We start from the raw sequence: 19,467 nt of genomic DNA on the forward strand, positions 1-19,467 counted from the left end.
CTCTTCATTCACTCCTATATTCAACCCTAAATTTGTCTAAACTGGCCTGACCTCTTGCTGCGTCGAAAGTCATCTCGCCTTAATCTTTTTCACAAAATCTGTTACTGTAAGTACGATTTGAAGGACGTCCTCTTTTATCCACCTCACTATATATGTTCAAGGACCGATCATCGCTTCAAGGTGGGTCTACCTTCTTCTCGCCCAAAATTGTCTTATGACTCTTTTGTTCCTAAAACAAGCGTCGCATGGAATCATCTTCCCTCTACAATCGAAAGCATAGCTGATGACCACCAGTTCAAGATCGCTTTACAAGATGCCGTGTAATAGTTTGTTGTTAGCTGCACGTTTTGCCATTTTTTCCCACTCCTTTCTGTACTGCCTTCCGACCCGGAAAGGAGCTTTAATTTATTTATTTATTTATTTATTTATTTTATTTAGTTAGTTAGTTATTTAGTTAGTAACTGCGTATGAATGTAAAAAAAATAAATAACTCAATAACTAAATGAGTAAATAAAAAATGGCCGTGGCTTACCTAAGGTTAACCCCAGTATGTGAAGCATACTAGCCTTTATTTTAACGCGACAGCGTTAAGGAGCTCGTGTCGCAGAAAAGCCGGTGTCGTCGGCGTCGGCTCAGGCGTGCGTCGCTTGCTCAGGCGCACATTTCGTTGTCGCGCCGAACGCTGTGTTGCTCGACGCTCAACGCGTCCGATGCGGGGCGCGTAGTGGCTGCGCCGTAGCCCATTGTCTTACACCCCTTGGCGGGTCGACGGGAACGCTGTCGCGTTCCACTCTTGAAGGCGAAGCTTAAGCGTCCGCTTTGCAGCTGTTATGACGTCATATGGTAGCTACGCGGCCGCGCGCGGCGCAGCAAGGAAGAGCGTGGTTGTGCGGCTAGTATGCTTCGCATAATAATGACATTTTTTCCCACTCGTTACCGCTTCTGCTAGGCCTCGCTGTCTCCGCGTAGGCGATAACACACACTCACCTGTTTTCTCACGAGTATGGGGAAGTGCGCCGCTCCGATGAACGCTTCGAGTCGTGAACGCCGCTCGGCGTTGTTCCGGCGTTTCCGTCGTCCGAGGCACGTCGTCATGCTGCCGCTTACTGTGGCGCCGGTTGTGGCTTGCTGCCGCCAACGTGGGAACCGAGGCACGTCTACCGGTCGCGTTCCTTCGTCCGGGCGGCTGCTCGTGCGCGAGGGCGGTGACAAACACAGTGCTGGCGTGAGGGACCTTGGGTCCATCGGGTTGCTGTCCCGCCCTGGCATTCTCGGGCACCGCCATCTTCTTCTAATTCGTGGCGATGACGATGGAGCCACTTGCGAACGGGAAACCATTATTGGCTCGTGAGGTGGAAAATCCCGCGTTGGCGTGACCACGCGATGGTACAAAAGGGCTGTGAACCCTCGACCTTTGGTAGGAGTCGAAGCGACGACCTTTGGTTTTAATTAAGGCGAAGTTAATTAGGTCACAGTTTATTAAGGTAGAGTTTATTAAGGCACTCGAGCCCGCAACCATCGGTGCGAGTAGAACCCTCGACTTTTTGTGGGAGTAGAAACCATGACCTTTCGCGTTGATAAAGGCACAATTAGTTAAGGCATTTTCTCCCACTCGTTACCGCTGCTGCTAGGCCTCGCCGTCTCCACGTAGGTACGACTTTTGTTGGAAGTCGTACCTTCGACCTTTGGTGGGATGTGAACCCACGGATTTCGGTGTCATTTAGAGCGAAGTTAAAACGACTGAACGAGCACAGGCGTCGCGCGGTGGTCGCAATGCTTTCGCCTTCATCCACGTAGGGATAACAAGTGCCCCTGCAATTTCTTTTAACCGTGAAATGCTTTTAGCTCCCGTTGGCGGCGACCTTGAAGTGACCTTCAGTCAAATGCCAGAGCCGTTATCCGGACACACCAACGAGTACATCCGCAAAAGTTGCAACAACAAAACGAGATCATCCGGGCAACCAGTCAAGACCGCATTACATAAGGTAGTTACTTTCCAAACAAGTTACAAAAAATATTGCTTCCGAGTTCTTCCAACTGTTCATTCACAAGATCACTCAAGCTGTACTTCTTCTGTAACTTCTCGTACGCTGAAGTTTTATTTGTTCTTTCTAATAGCGACGTTGACAAGGTAGATACAGGGCACACTACACTTTGTTGTCATCGTTTGGCGCTGAGACAGAGTTGACTGTGCTCTTTTCAACGCCAGCAGTTCGTGAAGTCCGCGGTGCGTTCGGCGCGCCGGCAGCTCCGGTAGCGCCGTGAATGGCCGCTTGACCGAGACGATACTTGCAATGAGGTTTTTTGAGTATGGCGTGGTGTATGGTGTATGGTATGGCAATGAGTATGGCGTGGTGCGATGTGATGTGGTGGCTCGTATCACGATTGTGGCTAGTATCATCTCCAACCAACCTGCTTTTCCGGTAGTCATTATTTATTGCTTACATCTACTCTCGATTGCGGGAGAGTCAGCAATTCTTTAAGGCACTCGCTCTGGTGAGGGTGCTCGTCATAATAGTCCACACATCATTTCGACTGGCCCCCTCACCGCATAGTTGGTAAATTTACGGGGCCCCAGATTTTCGATTACGTGTTATGTGCACAGAGTTTTGCTAGTCAGTGGACCGAGAGGGGGGGTGGTGGACATCTCAATGAGTCGCACATTAGCTACGTAACTACAGGTGATGTCCTCTATGCTGTCCTTGGTGTCGTTGTTTGTTGGTGTGTTACAATATGACTATATATATATATATATATATATATATATATATAAGGGGTCTCGCTGCATTGCGTCAATGCCACTCATTACCGTCGACAGTCATGACCAGATGGGTTCCGCCAATTTCCTTTTTTTGTTGTTTGTAGGTAACGTATATATTTAATTTATTGTGTTTTGACATTTTGACAATGTTTTAGACTACACATGCAGAAACTTTCGCATTACGTACTTAACTTTTACATGTTAAGCCCACCGGTTCTGCTGGCGTCGACGAAAATGTTAGCACGGCTCTAACGATGCTTCGCAGGGCGGACGACACACTGCCCCTTTCCAGTACACCATATCTATAAATAACTAACCTGCTCGAAGTCTAAATTACGAACGTGAAAAGTATGCTTATTACATATATTATGAGATCAATTGAAATCTTGAATAGTTTCCTTGAGCTTCCACCACAACACAGTTGCCAACCCAAAACGCATGCTGTAGTGCCCCATGTACGCTGGCCGATCCCGAAAATAGTGCAATACCGGGCCGACCCGCGCCCGGGGTGAAGCAGTCTTTAAGCACTCCACCAACTTGCAAAAGTAAGTTTAATATCTTAGACCCAAATACAACCCGTATCAGATATTAAGCTGATAAGAACAGATACTACACCTTGACACGTGACGGCCATGTCTGCGTTGGCACCGCCCTCTCTTTGTCGGCGTTCCAGGTGCTTGCGTATCTTCTTTCCTTTCCTTCCGTTATCCCGTGGTGGTGGTCCCGTAAGCGTGCTGCCCGCGACGACCGCGAGGCGGAAAGAAATGTGAGCCGTCCATGTGGCCCCGATCCCGCAGACTTGGGACGTTTCACTGGAGCAACGCCAGCTTTCGGAGGGAGTTTGTGTGGGACTAACTTTCTGTGGTCTGTGTTCTGTGCGACCGCTTGTGGTTTTCTAGTGACCTCACAACCATTACTGCATTGCGGGACGTCGACAAACCCATGATCGCCTTGGCTACGGTGAAGCAGTGTGCCCTCGAAGTGCAGTGATGCGCGTGTCTGTTCTATGTGGTGGGATTCGTTAGTAAAAGGTGTCGTGCCGCGTTTTGCAACAATACATGGGTATGTGTATCCCGCGGGGCCTCATCATCTTCCGAGAGAGAGAGAGAAAACATTATATTTCGAATGACGTGGGGCGACTTCCTCGTAGGGTGTAGCCCTTAGTTCGGGGCTCCATCGGCTCGCGCCACTCCGCGTGCCCGTCGGACCAGCCATCGCTGCTCTTGCGGGTCTAAGCTGGTCAGCGCAGTCTCCCAGGAGCAAGGTGAAGTTAAAGAATAGGGGAGTAACCCGGAGGGTTTAGGCACTCCCAGGTGGAATGATATACTGTGGGCTTTGCTCCATAGCACGGGCAGTATGAGGCATATTGTGTGGGGTGGAATAGGTGAACATAAAATACGAGGGCTGTTTTTTTTTCAACCTCCGATCGCTCCGTGCAGACGATACGCGGGCAGCAGAAGGCGGACATGCGCTGTAGGCGACTGCGCAGCTCTCGCACTACACACTCCGCCATTGTTGACATTCAGGCGTCAGTCGGCATTGTGCTCCAGCCACGTAAACATGGCTGCCATTATTGTTGCTCCCGCCAAGTGTGAATTGCGAAGTGTTATTCGTTTTCTACAGGCTGAAGGCCATGGTGCTGCAGAAATCCATCGGAGAATGAGTCGAGTGTATGGGGAAAACTTCATGAGTGATGGTGTTGTGCGTGAATGGTGTCGAAATTTTAAAGATGGACGTAATGATGTGCATGATGAAGGGGGCCAAGGACGCAAATCTGTCGTTTCAGATGACCTGGTTCAACGCGTTGACAGAATGGTTAAAGAAAACCGCAGATTCACCATTACTGCTTTATCTACGGAATTTCCAGAAGTTTCAAGGTCTGTTTTGTACTCTATTGTTACTGAACGGTTATGCTACAAAAAACTTTGTGCACGTTGGGTCCCAAAAATGTTGACGGACGGCCACAAAACTCGACGAATGGCGTCAGCTTTGGAGTTCCTTGAGCGTTATCAGGATGAAGGAGACAACCTTTTGAAATCAATCGTTACTGGGGATGAAACCTGGATTCAATACGACACACCGGAAACAAAACGACAATAACAACAATGGATGCATTCAAATTCACCAAACAAACCAAAGAATCTCAAAAAAACCTTCAACAACAGAAAGACCATGGCTACTGTGTTTTGGGATCAACAAGGTGTGTTGCTTGTGGAGTTTATGGAGCCCGGAACCACAATCACTGCAGCTGTTTATTGTGAAACATTACGACGTTTGCGTAGAGCCATCCAGAACGAACGAAGAGGAAAGCTGACCGCTGGAGTTGTTCTGATCCATGACAATGCCCGTCCACACACTGCTGGAGCAACTCAACGGCTTCTCGAACATTTTGGATGGGACATTTTTGATCATCCGCCATACAGTCCAGACTTAGCACCCTGTGACTTTCATCTTTTTCCTGGACTGAAGACGTGGCTTGGTGGGAAGCGCTTTCAAACCAATGGTGACCTTCAAACCAACGTCAAGAACTACTTGAATTCATTGGCGGCAACTTTCTTTGAAGAGGGTATTGCAAAGCTTGTCCACAGATATGACAAATGCCTCAATCTCTTCGGTGATTACGTCGAAAAGTAAGCGTAACTGCACTAATCTTTTGGTAATAAAATTATTGTTTTAGATGAACTTGTCTTTTATTTATAGCCGATCGGAGGTTGAAAAAAAAACGGCCCTCGTATACAAGGAAATGATTTAGTTTGAAGCAGTCGCCACGCGACATCTTCTTGGTTATGTGGAATATTTGGTGGGGGGAAGTGTCTCCTGCTATCTATGTAATGTTGTAGAGTTTCAGTGTAGTTCAGTGGTTCTGTCGGTGAGTCCTCTGGGATGGACAGCTCTTCCAATGGCGCCCGGTCAGCGAGCTCTCGGACTACAGTATTAGCGCGTTCATTACCAGGTGTTTAGACGACGCGCACCCTGTGTAACGCTGTCAGGTGCGATGATGTAAGGATGCAATTTGTGTAGGGTATTGCCATCCCTCGTGCCAAACTCCTGCTTGTGGTTTATGAATCAGTGACCATTGTGATGGGTCCATCCGATGCCGGTATCGTTGAAGCGTGTACAATATGGCTAGCGCGATAGCAGCCTTTTCCGCCCAGCCACTGTTCAGAGCGTTGAACGTGGCCGAAGCCCTCAGGATGCCTCTATCTAGTAGGACTGGACACAGGGCACGTATTTTTAGGTACTGGGCCACGTCGGTGTATAAGAGCGGTGTCCGATGTGTCATCGCCAAGGAGTCCAACCAGGGCTTGTGCCCTTGCCTGTCTTCAGCCTTCATCACAGTCAGGGTGTAGATTCCGGAGAATTCGGGGAATTCGGGGTGCGTGAATTTTATTTTCAATGCTAACTGCAAGAAGTGTGCGGTCTTCTGAGGCTCAACATCGTGAAGGAGCGACTAGTCGTGCCTCGTCTTCCATTTTATGTACATATGGCGTTTGACGCACGGCAATGGACAGCTCACCATCTCATCAAAGGGCCCACATACACAGCTTCGCTGGTCGTCCACCTTCACAGAGTGGAATGGCACTGAATTTTTGTTTCTTAATAATTTTTATTTCTTGAAAGATGGCAAAACTCAGTCACTGAGAAATCACTTAAGTTCAGTGTTGATGGCAACATAGTTAGCTTTGTTGTGTTGCCAAATTTTTTATACTGAAATCTAGTAAACAACATGGGTATCGGGAGTGTAAGCTGAAGCAACTTACGGTCACTAAAACCGTCAAAAATTAACACAGGACACACGGTTTCAGGTGCAGTAGTTAGTGCCAAATCTGAAAGGTTATTGTCACGGTGGGTTGATTGATTACCTGAAAAAGATTTAAGTCCAAGGTTAATTCACTGAAATCGGTTCATGCACGATTCTGACAAGCATGGCCAATTGGTTTGGCGAAAATTGAAATCGCCAAGCAGATAAACATAACTAGTTGAACAATTCTACATGGCAGTAACAATGATTACGCGCAGTTTATCAACAGATGGAAGGGACATTTCAGGAGGGCGGTAACAGACACCAACTAATATGTTTCCACAAATGGTTTGACAGGCAGCCCAGATAATCTTAAGTGATCACGAGGTGTGAACTTCATAAGACAAAATCCTTTTATTTATTGCAAGCAAGACATCACCGCCCCTCTTATCATTGCAGTCATGCCGATAAATACTGAATATGTCATTTTCTATAAATATTTCACCGTCTGAAACATCGTTGTGCAGCGATGTTTCTGTTAGGGATAGAATGTAGGAATTGCTATCTTCCTTAAAGGAACAGAACATATCGCGATTAATTAGTATGCTACGTAGGTTAGTGCACGATATTCTGAGCAAGCGACACGAGGCAGTATAAAGGGTAGTTCAGGGACCCTGTGCATCCGTAGATTTTTTTTTTTAGCTATCTGCTACATAATACGACGGTGCCTCTGTCAACATCGTACATGTATTTCTTGTTCTTAATGTGCATTTTGTCAAGTGAAAGTTTGCATGATTTGCCCTATGCGCTTGCATATTACAGCAGTTTTTTCTTGGTAAGCGAGTGCCTGCCGCGAAATCCTCGCGAACACATCAGCGGGGACCTTTTAGCTTCCTTGCAGAAGCCAAACTGTTATAGTTGTCTTTAAATGTGACAGGCTTTGCGATTATTGGCCAGCATTTGTCATTAGCGAATCGACCAATTCTGTGCACTCGTTCAGACCGGTCGCTTGATGAAGTAGCTCCAACCTTTCAGCGCACAGTTTGATGACTTTTTGCTGTGAAGTTGTCCAATCTTCACCAGACTCATCGCTGATGCCAAAAAAAAAGTGCATTTCATCTACGCAGCCTGTTTTCGGCGTCCTCGCACCTTGAAGTTATGGTTTTTACCTAGCGTGAAAATGACTGGATGCTGCCAGGTGTGTCTGTTCCAGAGGTTTTACGTAGGCTAAGGGTGGACTCGAGAGTGGCGACTCCCTAAAGGCACTTCACCTCAGCGTCTCTGGCGTCCTGCTTCTCTTTTATCCCCTTAAGTTCAACCAAAATTGCAGTTTGGCCAGCTTCTATCCTGCGTACAATGTCTAACACAGAATCTTCAGGTTCAGGATCAAGTTCGACATCCCCCGACAGCATCAATCGTAACGAGACACAGAAAAAAGCATGAAGTCGTACAAAGCCGCGCAGTGCGCGCATGACGCAGTCATAGAGCTCAATTTGGCACGACTACGCTATTAAAACTTATTTGGAACCACTCCGCACTTAAAGCAGCTGGTAATGTCCAGGTAACTAACCTGTAACAATAGAAGCGGTGAGCGTTCCATTGCCGTAGCGACGTCGTGAAATGTGATCATGTAACCTTTGAAATATAGCTTTAATAGTTTCATTGTTATCGCCATTTGCCTCAACATTGTTCTCGCTCTATGTTGCCCGCTTTTCAGCCACCCCTCATTGTAGTTATGCGCTAATGTTTGGAATCATCATCATCATCATCATCCGCTGTGGGTATGCACCAAACCATTATCAGGTTATGAAGAAAAAAAGGACGGACAACTCCGCTTGGGCCTCAAGCCGGTTTTACGCATCTTTCCCCTATTTTGTAAAGACAGGGCGCAGAGAAGGCCACCAGCCACGACGAGGCAAAGCGTCGAAGACCACGACCCATTCTTGAAGCCATTGAAGCCATTCTTGAATGATTTCGTCGAATCGGCCCATTCCGTGAGAACACAGTCTGTGTCAGCCTGCCTGACATGGAATTCGGCCCGCAGGACGATGGCCGTACGCCGACGGAGCTCAACTTCCAGTGCGCGCAGGACCAAGCGGCCCACGCACCGAGTGTGCTGCTGCAGGTGCCACTGCCGACAAGCTCCGCTGACCTGCCGCACCACCTCCTTCCTGCTGTTCCAGAGGCTGCTGCAACATCATCCGGCGAACACAACCAGCAGCAGCAACAACATGTCCAGCATCGTCAGACCTTGTTTAAAGATATGGACGCGTGGGCTGATACAATCTGGCCCCACGAACAGACGGGCTCCTCACACACGACTCAGGTCCTGTGGTCCCGAGTCGAGCCGATCGAACCTTACTTGGGCAAGCCTCGACCGCCGTCTCCTAGCCGCCTGCAGACTTCGTTGACGACGTGTGTCGCGACGGCGAAAACGGTCTTCCTCGCTTTCGTGGTGCTGGCCGTGGTCGCCCTGTCCGTTTCGCTACTCTCCATGATTGGTGACCTACCCGCCGCGACGCCTCGCAGCACAGAAGTCGGGGCCGAAGACTTCCCACTTCCCACCGCGATTTTTACTGACGAGGTGGACTTTTCTGTTATTCCCCAATCATCGCCCCCCGTTGAGGAAGAGTCGACAAGCGAGGCCCAAACTGACGCGTTCGCCTATCCTGTAATAAGAACCTATTCGAGGGTTGACGCGCAGCCGAGGTTCCATGAGGGGCGCGCAGTGTGTCGTCGTTGCGATGCGCGCGTAGCGGTCGAAACTGTTGACCTGGAAAAAAGGCGCCATGACGTCACAACGATCGAGTACGCCCACGGCGCTGGTCAGGATGAAGCCATGCATAGTGCGGAAAGGGCCGCGCCAACCGGGCGTGACAGTGGAACTATTCTACCTCTGAGGAAGCGTGGAATGAATTGATCGTTCGTGAGACCGTGCCGGCAATCTTATCTTGCTCAGACTGACTCACAGGCTCCACAGCATCCTTATGGATGCAGTTCGACTTCTTTCCTCAAGTGTAATAGCGTTGGCAGCGCACAGTGCGCTCATCAGCTCATGTTTAAACCTTTGTTCAGGTTGTCATCTGTTTATGTGCACTTTCTTTATTTCATCTTGAGGACGCCCTCTTAGGTGCTTGTGAAAATTGAGTAATGTGAATGTCATAAAAGTAAAAACACTTCAGTCCTTTCAAAAGTCAAAAGTCCCGTCGCCTTAATGTGCACCATAATTCATTCGTGTCTTGAAGCACGCCTAGCATGTCTGCGCTAAAGTGGTGGCTTGACCACATATTCTATGCCAAAGTACGCATATCAGTGCCTGCATGCACAAACAGATGACGATTTCCTTACTTCGCTTATACACTTTACAGCTTTCTTTGACGTATGGACACTCTTTCTGGCAGAGAAGCAAAGCAAAGAAAACCGATCTGTGCTTGCTACGAGGAAGGCAACTTAGTCGCCTTCTTCCTTCAGCTGCTATAATTTAAAGAGCCGACGGCCATTGATGAATCGTGTACGGCCTTTTGTTCATATATTAAGTCGCCTGAAAATACTTACTCTCGCAGCTGCACGTGCTTGACTTTCAGAAAGTGCTATAGGCTATCGAACGCGATTTGTCCTCCCTCTCGATCCCAAACATTACATGGTCAGTCCGAAGCGGATCGCACATCGGATCATATTAGAAAAATTTAGTCAATTTGTTAATGGTGACAGGCGTATAACCAAACGGCATAAAGTCGTCCACAGCCATGGTTGAGGAATAATCTCTGTAGAGATACGAATGAACAGCAACGAACGCCAGATTGACAATTCCTTGGAAAACACACTAAAGAGAAAAAAAATATCCTAGCTGCACTGGTAAATCACCTTTCATCAATGCCATAAAAAATCCACATCTAGGAGAGGCTTGATAAGCCAGAAAGGACGCAGAAACAAGAGACAACGGGCCACGCCGGCTTGGAGCTGTCGCACCTGCTCGTCATGACGTCACGGGGTTTTGACGACGTCTGCTCACGCCTATAGTTAACGTTTCATCGGTAACTGTGCATTACATTTTATTATGAAAGCGCCGAGTACACAAATGAGCAAGTTTCGAGATGTTTGACTGAGTTACAGTGGCCCAAACACAAGCGAATACTTTTAAATCAATGACGTCACACTCACGTAACGTCGCTGGGGTTTCGGCGCGCAATTGAAAAAAAATGAAATTTTACTCTTAGTCTTCTCTTACTAATCAACATATTACTGCGAATTCGGTTAACGAGTCTTGAAAGAACACTTAACTGACCTAGTGTTTCTAGTGTCCCTCTAAGCTATGTTACTTCCTGTCGATTTTAGAAAATTACACAGTGGCAGTTGGGCTGGCTTACTCCTCGTCGATTGAAATCATGGTGAAACGACTCAACGCAACTGTTGCTATCTCATGGCGCCTTTTTTCGGCAGCTTCAAGTTTGTTGATGAGGAAAATCAGTGCAACAAAAGACACCCACTACAGAAGAGGAGACGAAGACAAGCGTCTACCTTCATGTTGTGCGTGCGCCTTTTGTTGAGCTAATTCCCTTCAGCGGTTAGCAGTACCAACGAGCTCAACAGTTAGTTGCATCTTAGTTGCAGGCGATGTTTTGCAAAAAAATGTTTATTCCTGTAGGCGCCAGTACAGTGGGGATGAATTTCTACCCCAGTCACGCACAGATGAAGAACACAGCAGCAAAACTGTGAATGGCGACATGAACTGTTTTTATTGGATGAATTTGTGCCTACAAAAGTGAGATTCGGAGCACAAAGGTAGCAGGGAGCACAGTCGGGAATCGTCGAAAATCTTATTATCGGTTCAAGCGCGTCGGATTTTATACAACACCTGTCGAAGGTTCCAAAGTAATCGCCGGCGTCCGCGTGCTTTCTATAGAGTACTATACAATTCGTGTCACGCATGCAAACTGAGTATACAAAGTTCTGCGAGAACATCTACAGCAGATAGAATAAACGATAACATTCGAGTAAGTTTCGAATCATGTTGGCACGTTTCGCGCTCAGCGATAACTCGTAGTTGTTAGCGGGTGAAATGCACTCCCCGAAAAAATTATGAATACCTAAGTGCACTTGTGCGCATGAAAACAAAAAGGGGGGGGGGGCTGTATGTAGTGATTAGCCTGTCATGATCTGTACACGGATACATCGTTAAAGATCTATTTTTTTGGCACTTTTATAAGCCAAATCTTATGCATTAGGATTATTATTCCGAGTCTTGTGGACCGTGCGCGCCAGTGGACAACGTCGAGAGCCCTATGAGCTGTGTATCACGGTGTCGGCGAATGCATATTCTTTTGACGTCTTCATCACAAATAAATTCGACGACTCAAAGTCATGTTCGACAAACTTTACAAGGCTAACGTAGCATCAAAGAGATAGGCGCGAAACACTCTGCATGTTTTCCCTCACTACATACGGAAGCGAAAATAGCGAAAGAAATGGGAGAGAGAAGCGAGTGTTCTGCTTTGTTCCCACGAAGTCGTAAGCCAAAGCTCAACAAAAAACGAGCCCCGCGGTTTCCCTCCTCTTTTCGTTCATTCATAGCGAGTGTCTCGAGTACTACCTAGTGGTCTTGATGCCACTAGGTAGCATGCGAGGCTTTATTAGCCGATTTTTTAGTGGCGCCATCGGGCAAGAAAAGGGGTGTTCCACATCCCCCCACTATGGCGCTGAGTGGCGCTCCCAGGACAAGATCAAATAAACCATAAATACCGAAAATTCTGGCCGGATTGATAACTGTCGCCGTCGCACAATTGGTAGTGCAGCGCACGCATGATGCAGAGGTTGCGGGTTCGGTACCCACCGGCGCCAAATTATTTTTCGCCCACTTTCATTTCCCATTTCATTATTTTCTACATTTCAAGTACAACCACAGCTAATTTCCCCGTAACTTTCCTTCACTGCTCTGTCTGCTGGCGATGTGTGTGTGCGTGTGTGTGTTACATATTACCATAGGTGCACGTTTATTGTTTTTCCAAACAGTTCTCCTTAAATGCCCATGTCGTCTTCACCCGCCGCGGTGGCTTAGCCGATTTAGGGTGTTGCGCTGCTAAGCACGAGGTCGCGGTATGGATTCCCAGTTACGGCGGCCTCATTTTGATGAGGTCGATATAAGAAAACGCGCATGTCGCGTGCATTGGGGGCCCATAAAAATCTCCCGGTGGTCAAAATTATTCCGAAGTACCCTGCTGCGGTGCGCCCCCCATAATGAAATCGCAGTTTCGGCACGTAAAACCCCACAATTCAATTCCACGTTGAATTCCTTTGTTTCGTCGTATACCTCTTCTAGTCTGCCCTGTTGATATTGCATGCAGATCCAACGCACATGCTGGAATCAATGTGAAGCGAAGCATTGTTTATTGGTGATGCCTATCTGATGTTGTACAAACACCGATTTGGTTTGGTTCGGTTTGATTCGATTTATGCAGGAATCGCAGACGGACTTGCTTGTTCAGTAGGATTGCCCATGATCGGGCACTCACCCACTGACACATACTGAAAGGTTAAATGAAAGAAAATAAAGCAAGTTAACTTATCTCTTTAATACAATTCATCATTCCTTTAACAGGTCGGTGTGCTTCGGAGATTCATGCGAGCAAACATTATATGTTGAGGTTTATGTAGGAATGTATGTTCTCTTACGCAGAACAAAAGCGGGCATACTTGGTCAGCATACAAGGGTTGTATAGGCGCATTTGCTAGTAATTCCTTTCGGCGCTAGAAACACCCAGTGAAACTTAGTGTCCCAGGTTGGCAGTAAACGGCCAGAAACTGACAAACGTGAAAGTGGGCAAGAGATTCAAAGAAAGCTGAAAAACTCAAACGTTCAGAGCTGGCAGACCAGCTCTGGGCCGTCCGGCAAGCCGAAGATGCCGTCCGAGTCCAGGGACTTCGAGCCGCCACCTGAGGCCACCACACAAAGAACTGCCGGACTGTTCTTCAATAAAGTTTCTTCTTCTTCCTAGTGCCCCTTGCTTCCTACTCCTGTAAGGTTAAGAACCAGACAGTGTTTGATAATGGTTAGCATAACAACCACCGCAGCTTATATTCCGGAAAGCGTGTCATAATTTCCGCTTATCAGCAGAACCCCTCGCGCCCTCCCAACGTTAGACTCTCGGACACAGAGTAAAAGCTCACGATTTGCTGGCATAACTTTCGCTGAAGATTTGCGACCATATATGGCGTAATGTGTTATGTAAGCGCTGTGCGATATATAATATGCAGATCGAGCTGTGGTTTGTGCAATCTATGACCGTGTTATCAGCCATAATAGTTGGCTGCAGCTTTAGGGAAGCCTACGTTAGAAAACATGACGGCAGGGTTCGGGTGTCACTGCTAGGCAAGTTTATATATTAAACGGCGACAATCTGGCTCCCGTCGCTTGGAAAAGACAAAACATGATGAACACTATAACAAGACTTCTGTATTGTCGCATACAATATCCAGTTCACACTTCTTATTCGTCCTGCATGGTGCCATTGCTGGCCGTAATGCACTGGTCCCCTTGGTGAGATAAGTAGGCGATGAAGAAGAAGAACGCAAGCTATATTGGCTTCTTGCCACCTCACATCGGGTCAATAATGCCAGCTCACGATGCCGCTTATTCGGCAAATTGTTCAAACAGCGTTTACCAGACAGCCTTGGAGTATATCCCGATGGTGGAGCAACATCGCACGACGCCGAGGCCGCTTCAGCAATGGAGGACGTCCCAGGGCAACGCCGGAACGGCGTCTCCTCCAGGATCGAAAAGTCTGGAGATCCGCGGTCATTGGCGTACGTCAAAAGCCACGCCAAATCCGACAAATCCGACAAATCCATCGGAGCGAGCGGCGACGCCAGCGGCCGCAAGCACAGCCGTCGGCGTCGCCAAGGAGTTGGACCTGTGGGACGACCACTCGTGGCAGCGCTGCCTGATCGTCTACGTAGTCCTGCTGACCGCCGTAACGCTGGCGCTGATTGTCCTCTTCACGAGCTCCGCGCCGAGGCACCAGGCGTTGGAGGAGACAGCAAGACGGGCGGCCACCAGGATCAGTCCCCAGGCCAGGATGACGGCCTCGAACGCGTCGGATCGGCTGCCGGATCCGATGGATGACAAAACTAGTCGCGTTGCCCGGGTACCGACTGTAGACGCAACCTTGGTAGACCAACCTTACGATGCGGAGGAAGACACCGTTACTGAAAACAAGAGCTCGGCAGCTTGACATAAAACCTGGCTCAACGTGTTGCTTCGTTTTATTTACTTTAGTTTTCCTCACGCTCATTCTTTCTAATCTGCTTTTTTCTTTTCCTTTTTATCATTTACTTGTCCTTTCTCGTTTGTGCAACACATTCAATTCATGTGTATGCAATGTGCGGACTGACGTCATGCAGAGCATTGTATCCTAAGCCTCTGCCAGAAGCATGTCATGTATCTGTTTTGTAGTCGTCCCACGTGCAAGAACAAGAGCAGTTGTTGTTCGAGAGTGTGGCTAGCGAGCCCTCGATTCGGCCGTGCTGGTGCCGCTCAGACTGCCGCGAGACCCCTCGCTATATAAAGAGGAAATTTTCAGCAATTTCAGCAATTTTCACCAAATTTTAGACAAGAAAACTGGGCTGTTTAGTTGTGAGCGTCACGATACATAATTTGTGGGGGCTAAAGTTAGACAGAACGCTAATAATTACGCAGTACAAAGGCATCCATTGAAGCTAATCAGAAATGTGTCACTGACGACACCTCGGGTGTAAGGTACGGCTGGCTTTCAGCCGCCATTTTCCAGGTAACGCAAAGTGATTGTGAACTAGTTCACCTAATGTGGACGTTTAGTGGGAAAATCGAGGACGTTTAATCCCTAGGTTACCCTAAAATGTCTAGTCATACTTTGATCCACACGTCCATTTGGCTCGCGTCTGACAATCTGCCGAAGACCATTCCAGGACATCTTAAGGGCGATTTCATTATGTTCTCGGGATGTAACAGGCTTCAGTTAAATGAACAGCAAGTTAAACAGTGTGCTACCATATGCAATTATATGAATGAATGTTACATTCGCTCCTCTACTGCAATGGACGTTAGCTATACGTCGCAACGCGTTTGATCGCGTAGCCCATTGACGCCTGATTTCAAAGTTAAACGCACTAAGATTGGCTTCACTGACACTAACTAGGCTCCGGAACTTACTTTCTAATCACCGGCAATTTACAATCGTTAACAATCTTTCTGCGCCTCTTTCCTCTTCTGGCATGCCACGAGGTAGCGTTTTTGGGCAGCTACTATTCCTAATATACATTAACGATCTTGCTAATAACTTGGCATCCTGAGCGCGAATATTCGCAGAAGACTGCATTATTTACCGCCCTATAAGCAGCACCGATGACAACCTCATTCTTCAAACCGAGCTTCAGCTTACATCGAATTGGTGTAACACTTGGGTAATGACTCTTAATTCTTCTAAATATAAAGTAATGTCCTTCACTCGTAAATTCTCAATCTCTACTTTTCACAGAGCACGTGTTGGTGGGCGAGTTGGTTATGCATGATTACCACGAAGACGCCAAATAAAACAACGAAGAGAGGAGACACAAGAACCGCGTAGGTGCACTATCTACTGAGCGTTTTATTTCTGGTGTACACAGTGTGACGCCGCTCGTGGTTACACGTTACTTCAAGAATTATTCAAGACAACATCTGTTATCTGTGCAATCTGTTGCTTGAATTGACGAATTGAAGTTTAATGCAATAATAAAACACGCAAACGGAATGTCCACATGTTTTTGTTTTACTTCGCACCGAAGCAATACAGACGTACTTCCGCTTCGCCTGCTTGTTCACGGTCATGCGGTCATGTGCGCTGATGCCGAAACTATGCCATTTTCTACCGTGTTCCAACGCCATGATCACGCTGTGCGATCCGCATGTTCTGCCTCAGTATTTGTGTAGCATTGGATTATACCGCGAGTAATATTCCCTTACGCAAAGCGCGCAAAATCGTACGTTGCGCGAACGAGACAACAGCACGCGCGCGACGCCATCAGCGGAAGTGCGTAGCACCAAAAAAAAAAGGAGGAGAAAAAAATTAAGGCGGGGCCCGTGACGTATGCGTCACGCGATACTCAAGGTCGGGTATGGAACAACGCAGGGAAAGAATTTCGATTGCGTAGGCTAGACGGCGCGAATTGAGAGAGCGCCTTGCTTGGCTGTGGAGACCGCCTGCTGAAATCATGCGTTCGAGGCATTAAAATATTTCAATCTTGGCTATTAATGAGCCGATTTGAAAAACCCTTGTGGCAGAATACTCCCTAGAGGACACGTAACAAATTCCAGCGTATAAACAAAATTTGCTTTGGGGCCTGGTGAGGGGCCCCTTGAAAAGTGTACGTGTTTTCTGTGAACAAATTTAGTGGCGAGTGACACTCTTCAGGTGCACTGCTTCTTCGTATGGTTTGGTGTCTTTCCCACCTTAAGACGTGTAAAAAAACTCGGGCCAGGTAAAAGGCAGCGTGATAATCACAGCTATGAGGCGTACGCCAAAGTCTGGTGACACGTCATCAACGTTATAGTGCGGCTCTACTCGGGCCTGAATCTCAAGCCTCATAGACGCTCTCAAGTGGCCGACCTCCTCCGTTGTCGTAGATGAGGCAGGGAAACGCGACCACGTTGCTGGGGCCGAGTGCGAGGCTGACGAAGGTGAGCTCGCTGCGCTTCCGCCACTGCTCCCGGTCGTCGGGCCACGGCATCGCGCAGGGCCCGGGTGATCAGCGTCCACGTCCCGACTGCCGGCGGTGATCGCAGGCCTCTTCACCTCCTCTGTAGCACGGCGGGCCGCGGTTCGCGAAGGAGGGATGGTCGGTGCCTTCTAGATGTTATTGTTTCCCTAGTGAAATGGCGCACAACCCACTCCTGGGGATCAGCCATGATTCAGGCGGTGAAGGAGCTGTTATCAACTTTTTTTTTTTCAGTGAATTAGAGTTCAATGAAATAAGGATCTTGCAAATGGGATTTAAAGTATCCACTGTTACAGCTCTGAATAATCCATTATCTAAGCACTACATAAAAAAGCATAATGTGAGCATAATAAGTATCAAGAAGAATTCCAGCATGCAATTCTTTTTTGCCTCACGCAGAAAGATGCAGAGGGCTTCACAAACGTTCCTAAGGCGGAAACCTAATAAGGTAGCCCTAGAGGAAAGAACTACAAAAAGGGTCGAATTCAAGACAAGCTTTTGGAATGGTTCTTCTAAAAATCTTTTGCCTTCAATAGTAAAACGGCGGCATGTCAAAAACATGTCTTGCAGAGGTTCACTTCCGTTGCATAAAGGGCATAAAGGCGACATAGCCAGACCAGCTCTGTGGAAAAGTTCAGTTCGGGGAAGCGGCACCGTAGTCTCGTAATTGTTACTTACATTTTTCTAGTGGAGCACCATTTGGCGTTCCCAGGAAAATTGGGATAAGGTAAATCAGATGTTGACAACGATGACTGCGCTAAGTTATTTGTAGTATTGTATTTTCTGAATCGCGCAGCAGTGATGAAATCTGACGTAGCTAAAGTTGGGATTATAGTACCATAATGGGATGCCACTACGAGTGCATCTGCACATTCGCTTAAGGCTAGACCTTGGTGGCCTGCCACCCACACTAAATGAACCACCCGGAAGTGTCTTAGGAGAAGCGAATGTAAAGTTTCTAATGAATGTGCCAATTTGGAAGTGGTTAGTGAAGAACAGAAAGGCAGATAATCGTTTAAGATCACGACTGGTGACACACATGATGGTAGTTTGCGTAAAGCTAAGACAACCGCCAATAATTCCGCCTGAAAGATAAGCGTGAAGTCACTGACGGTAGCCGAATGAAAAAAAGACTAATTTAGATAAGTTGATACAATGTCCACACTTGCCTTTTCTTCACATACGGAAGAATCAGTTGCTATAACGGTCTTAGTATCCAGGTGTGCAAGGTGATCTTCCAAAATATTATTCAGATATTTATAGGGGAAATGCTTTGCACTGTTTGGAAAAAATTCAAATTCAGTTGTAGCGACTGTAAGAATAATTTAATAAGGCAACCTCACATAGGTGAACATTTAATGGGTACAATAGTTTTTGTACGAAAACAACTCCAGGGCAACGTGAGCGATACCATGGTTATAGTTTAAAAAATGAGGCCGATTCATTAATTAAAACACATTGTGGTCTCCTCTGTGGTGATGCACATATCTTCAGAAAAGATTGTGCTGCTAGCGAACGAAATACCATGAGAAGAGATGGCAGGCGTGTTTTTGGTGCAAGATTTCATTAGCGACAAATTTAGGGAGCACAAGACATAAATGTTCAAAGGCGGCATTTCGCATGCTGGTCAAACACAAAACAAAACGCTGCCGAGCTCTATTATCGGGCAAACATACATACAATATATTATAATGATGCAATACTAACGTCACCCTGATAGAGGGAGGTAAATGCCATTAGGCCACAATCCTAGGCGGCTAATATAGGATTGTGGAGTTTGCTACAAAGCACGTAAATCTACCGATACTGCAAAAAAAATGCTATCTCGTCAGAGTAAACCTACACATGTACATGCTGTAGCAAATGTACATTACTAAGTAAAACATTAAACAGCAATGGCGATAGAACTGATCCTTGTGGTAGACCACTTGACTGCTGATACGTAGATGAAGGCAATTCATATAGAGAACAGTAAAATTCCCTGCCGCTCAATAATTCATAAACCCACCTGACAAATTATTTGGCAGGCCTGCATTCTGAAGTGCGTTTATAAGGCTTATATGTTCTACACTGTCATGCGCCTCAGTGATATCCAATGTGACTAAAGTTGCATATTTTTTCTGACATCGAGCTAGTTGAATACGACTTTCTAGGTTGACATGGGCGCACCAAATCGAGCAACCACGCCTGAAGCCAAATTGGCATGGGCTCAATATCAAGTTCTGTAGCAGCCGAT

The 19,467-nt window shown here is 47.1% G+C and overlaps 1 protein-coding gene and 1 pseudogene across 1 annotated transcript in view; both read right to left on the reverse strand.

Moving 5' to 3' along the window:
• LOC135897556 (uncharacterized) overlaps positions 1-1,290 on the reverse strand; it is a 57,892-nt gene extending 56,602 nt beyond the window's left edge. The window contains exon 1 of the mRNA XM_065426215.1: positions 988-1,290. Coding sequence (XP_065282287.1) covers positions 988-1,285 — 298 coding nt within the window. The 5' untranslated portion in view covers positions 1,286-1,290. The remainder of the gene's footprint in view (positions 1-987) is intronic.
• Positions 1,291-3,215: 1,925 nt separating this feature from the next.
• Positions 3,216-3,395, reverse strand: LOC135897835 (U2 spliceosomal RNA; annotated as a pseudogene).
• Positions 3,396-19,467: the final 16,072 nt, after the last annotated feature.

The sequence above is a fragment of the Dermacentor albipictus genome, chromosome 1, assembly GCF_038994185.2.
Source record: "Dermacentor albipictus isolate Rhodes 1998 colony chromosome 1, USDA_Dalb.pri_finalv2, whole genome shotgun sequence".
NCBI lineage: Eukaryota > Metazoa > Arthropoda > Arachnida > Ixodida > Ixodidae > Dermacentor > Dermacentor albipictus.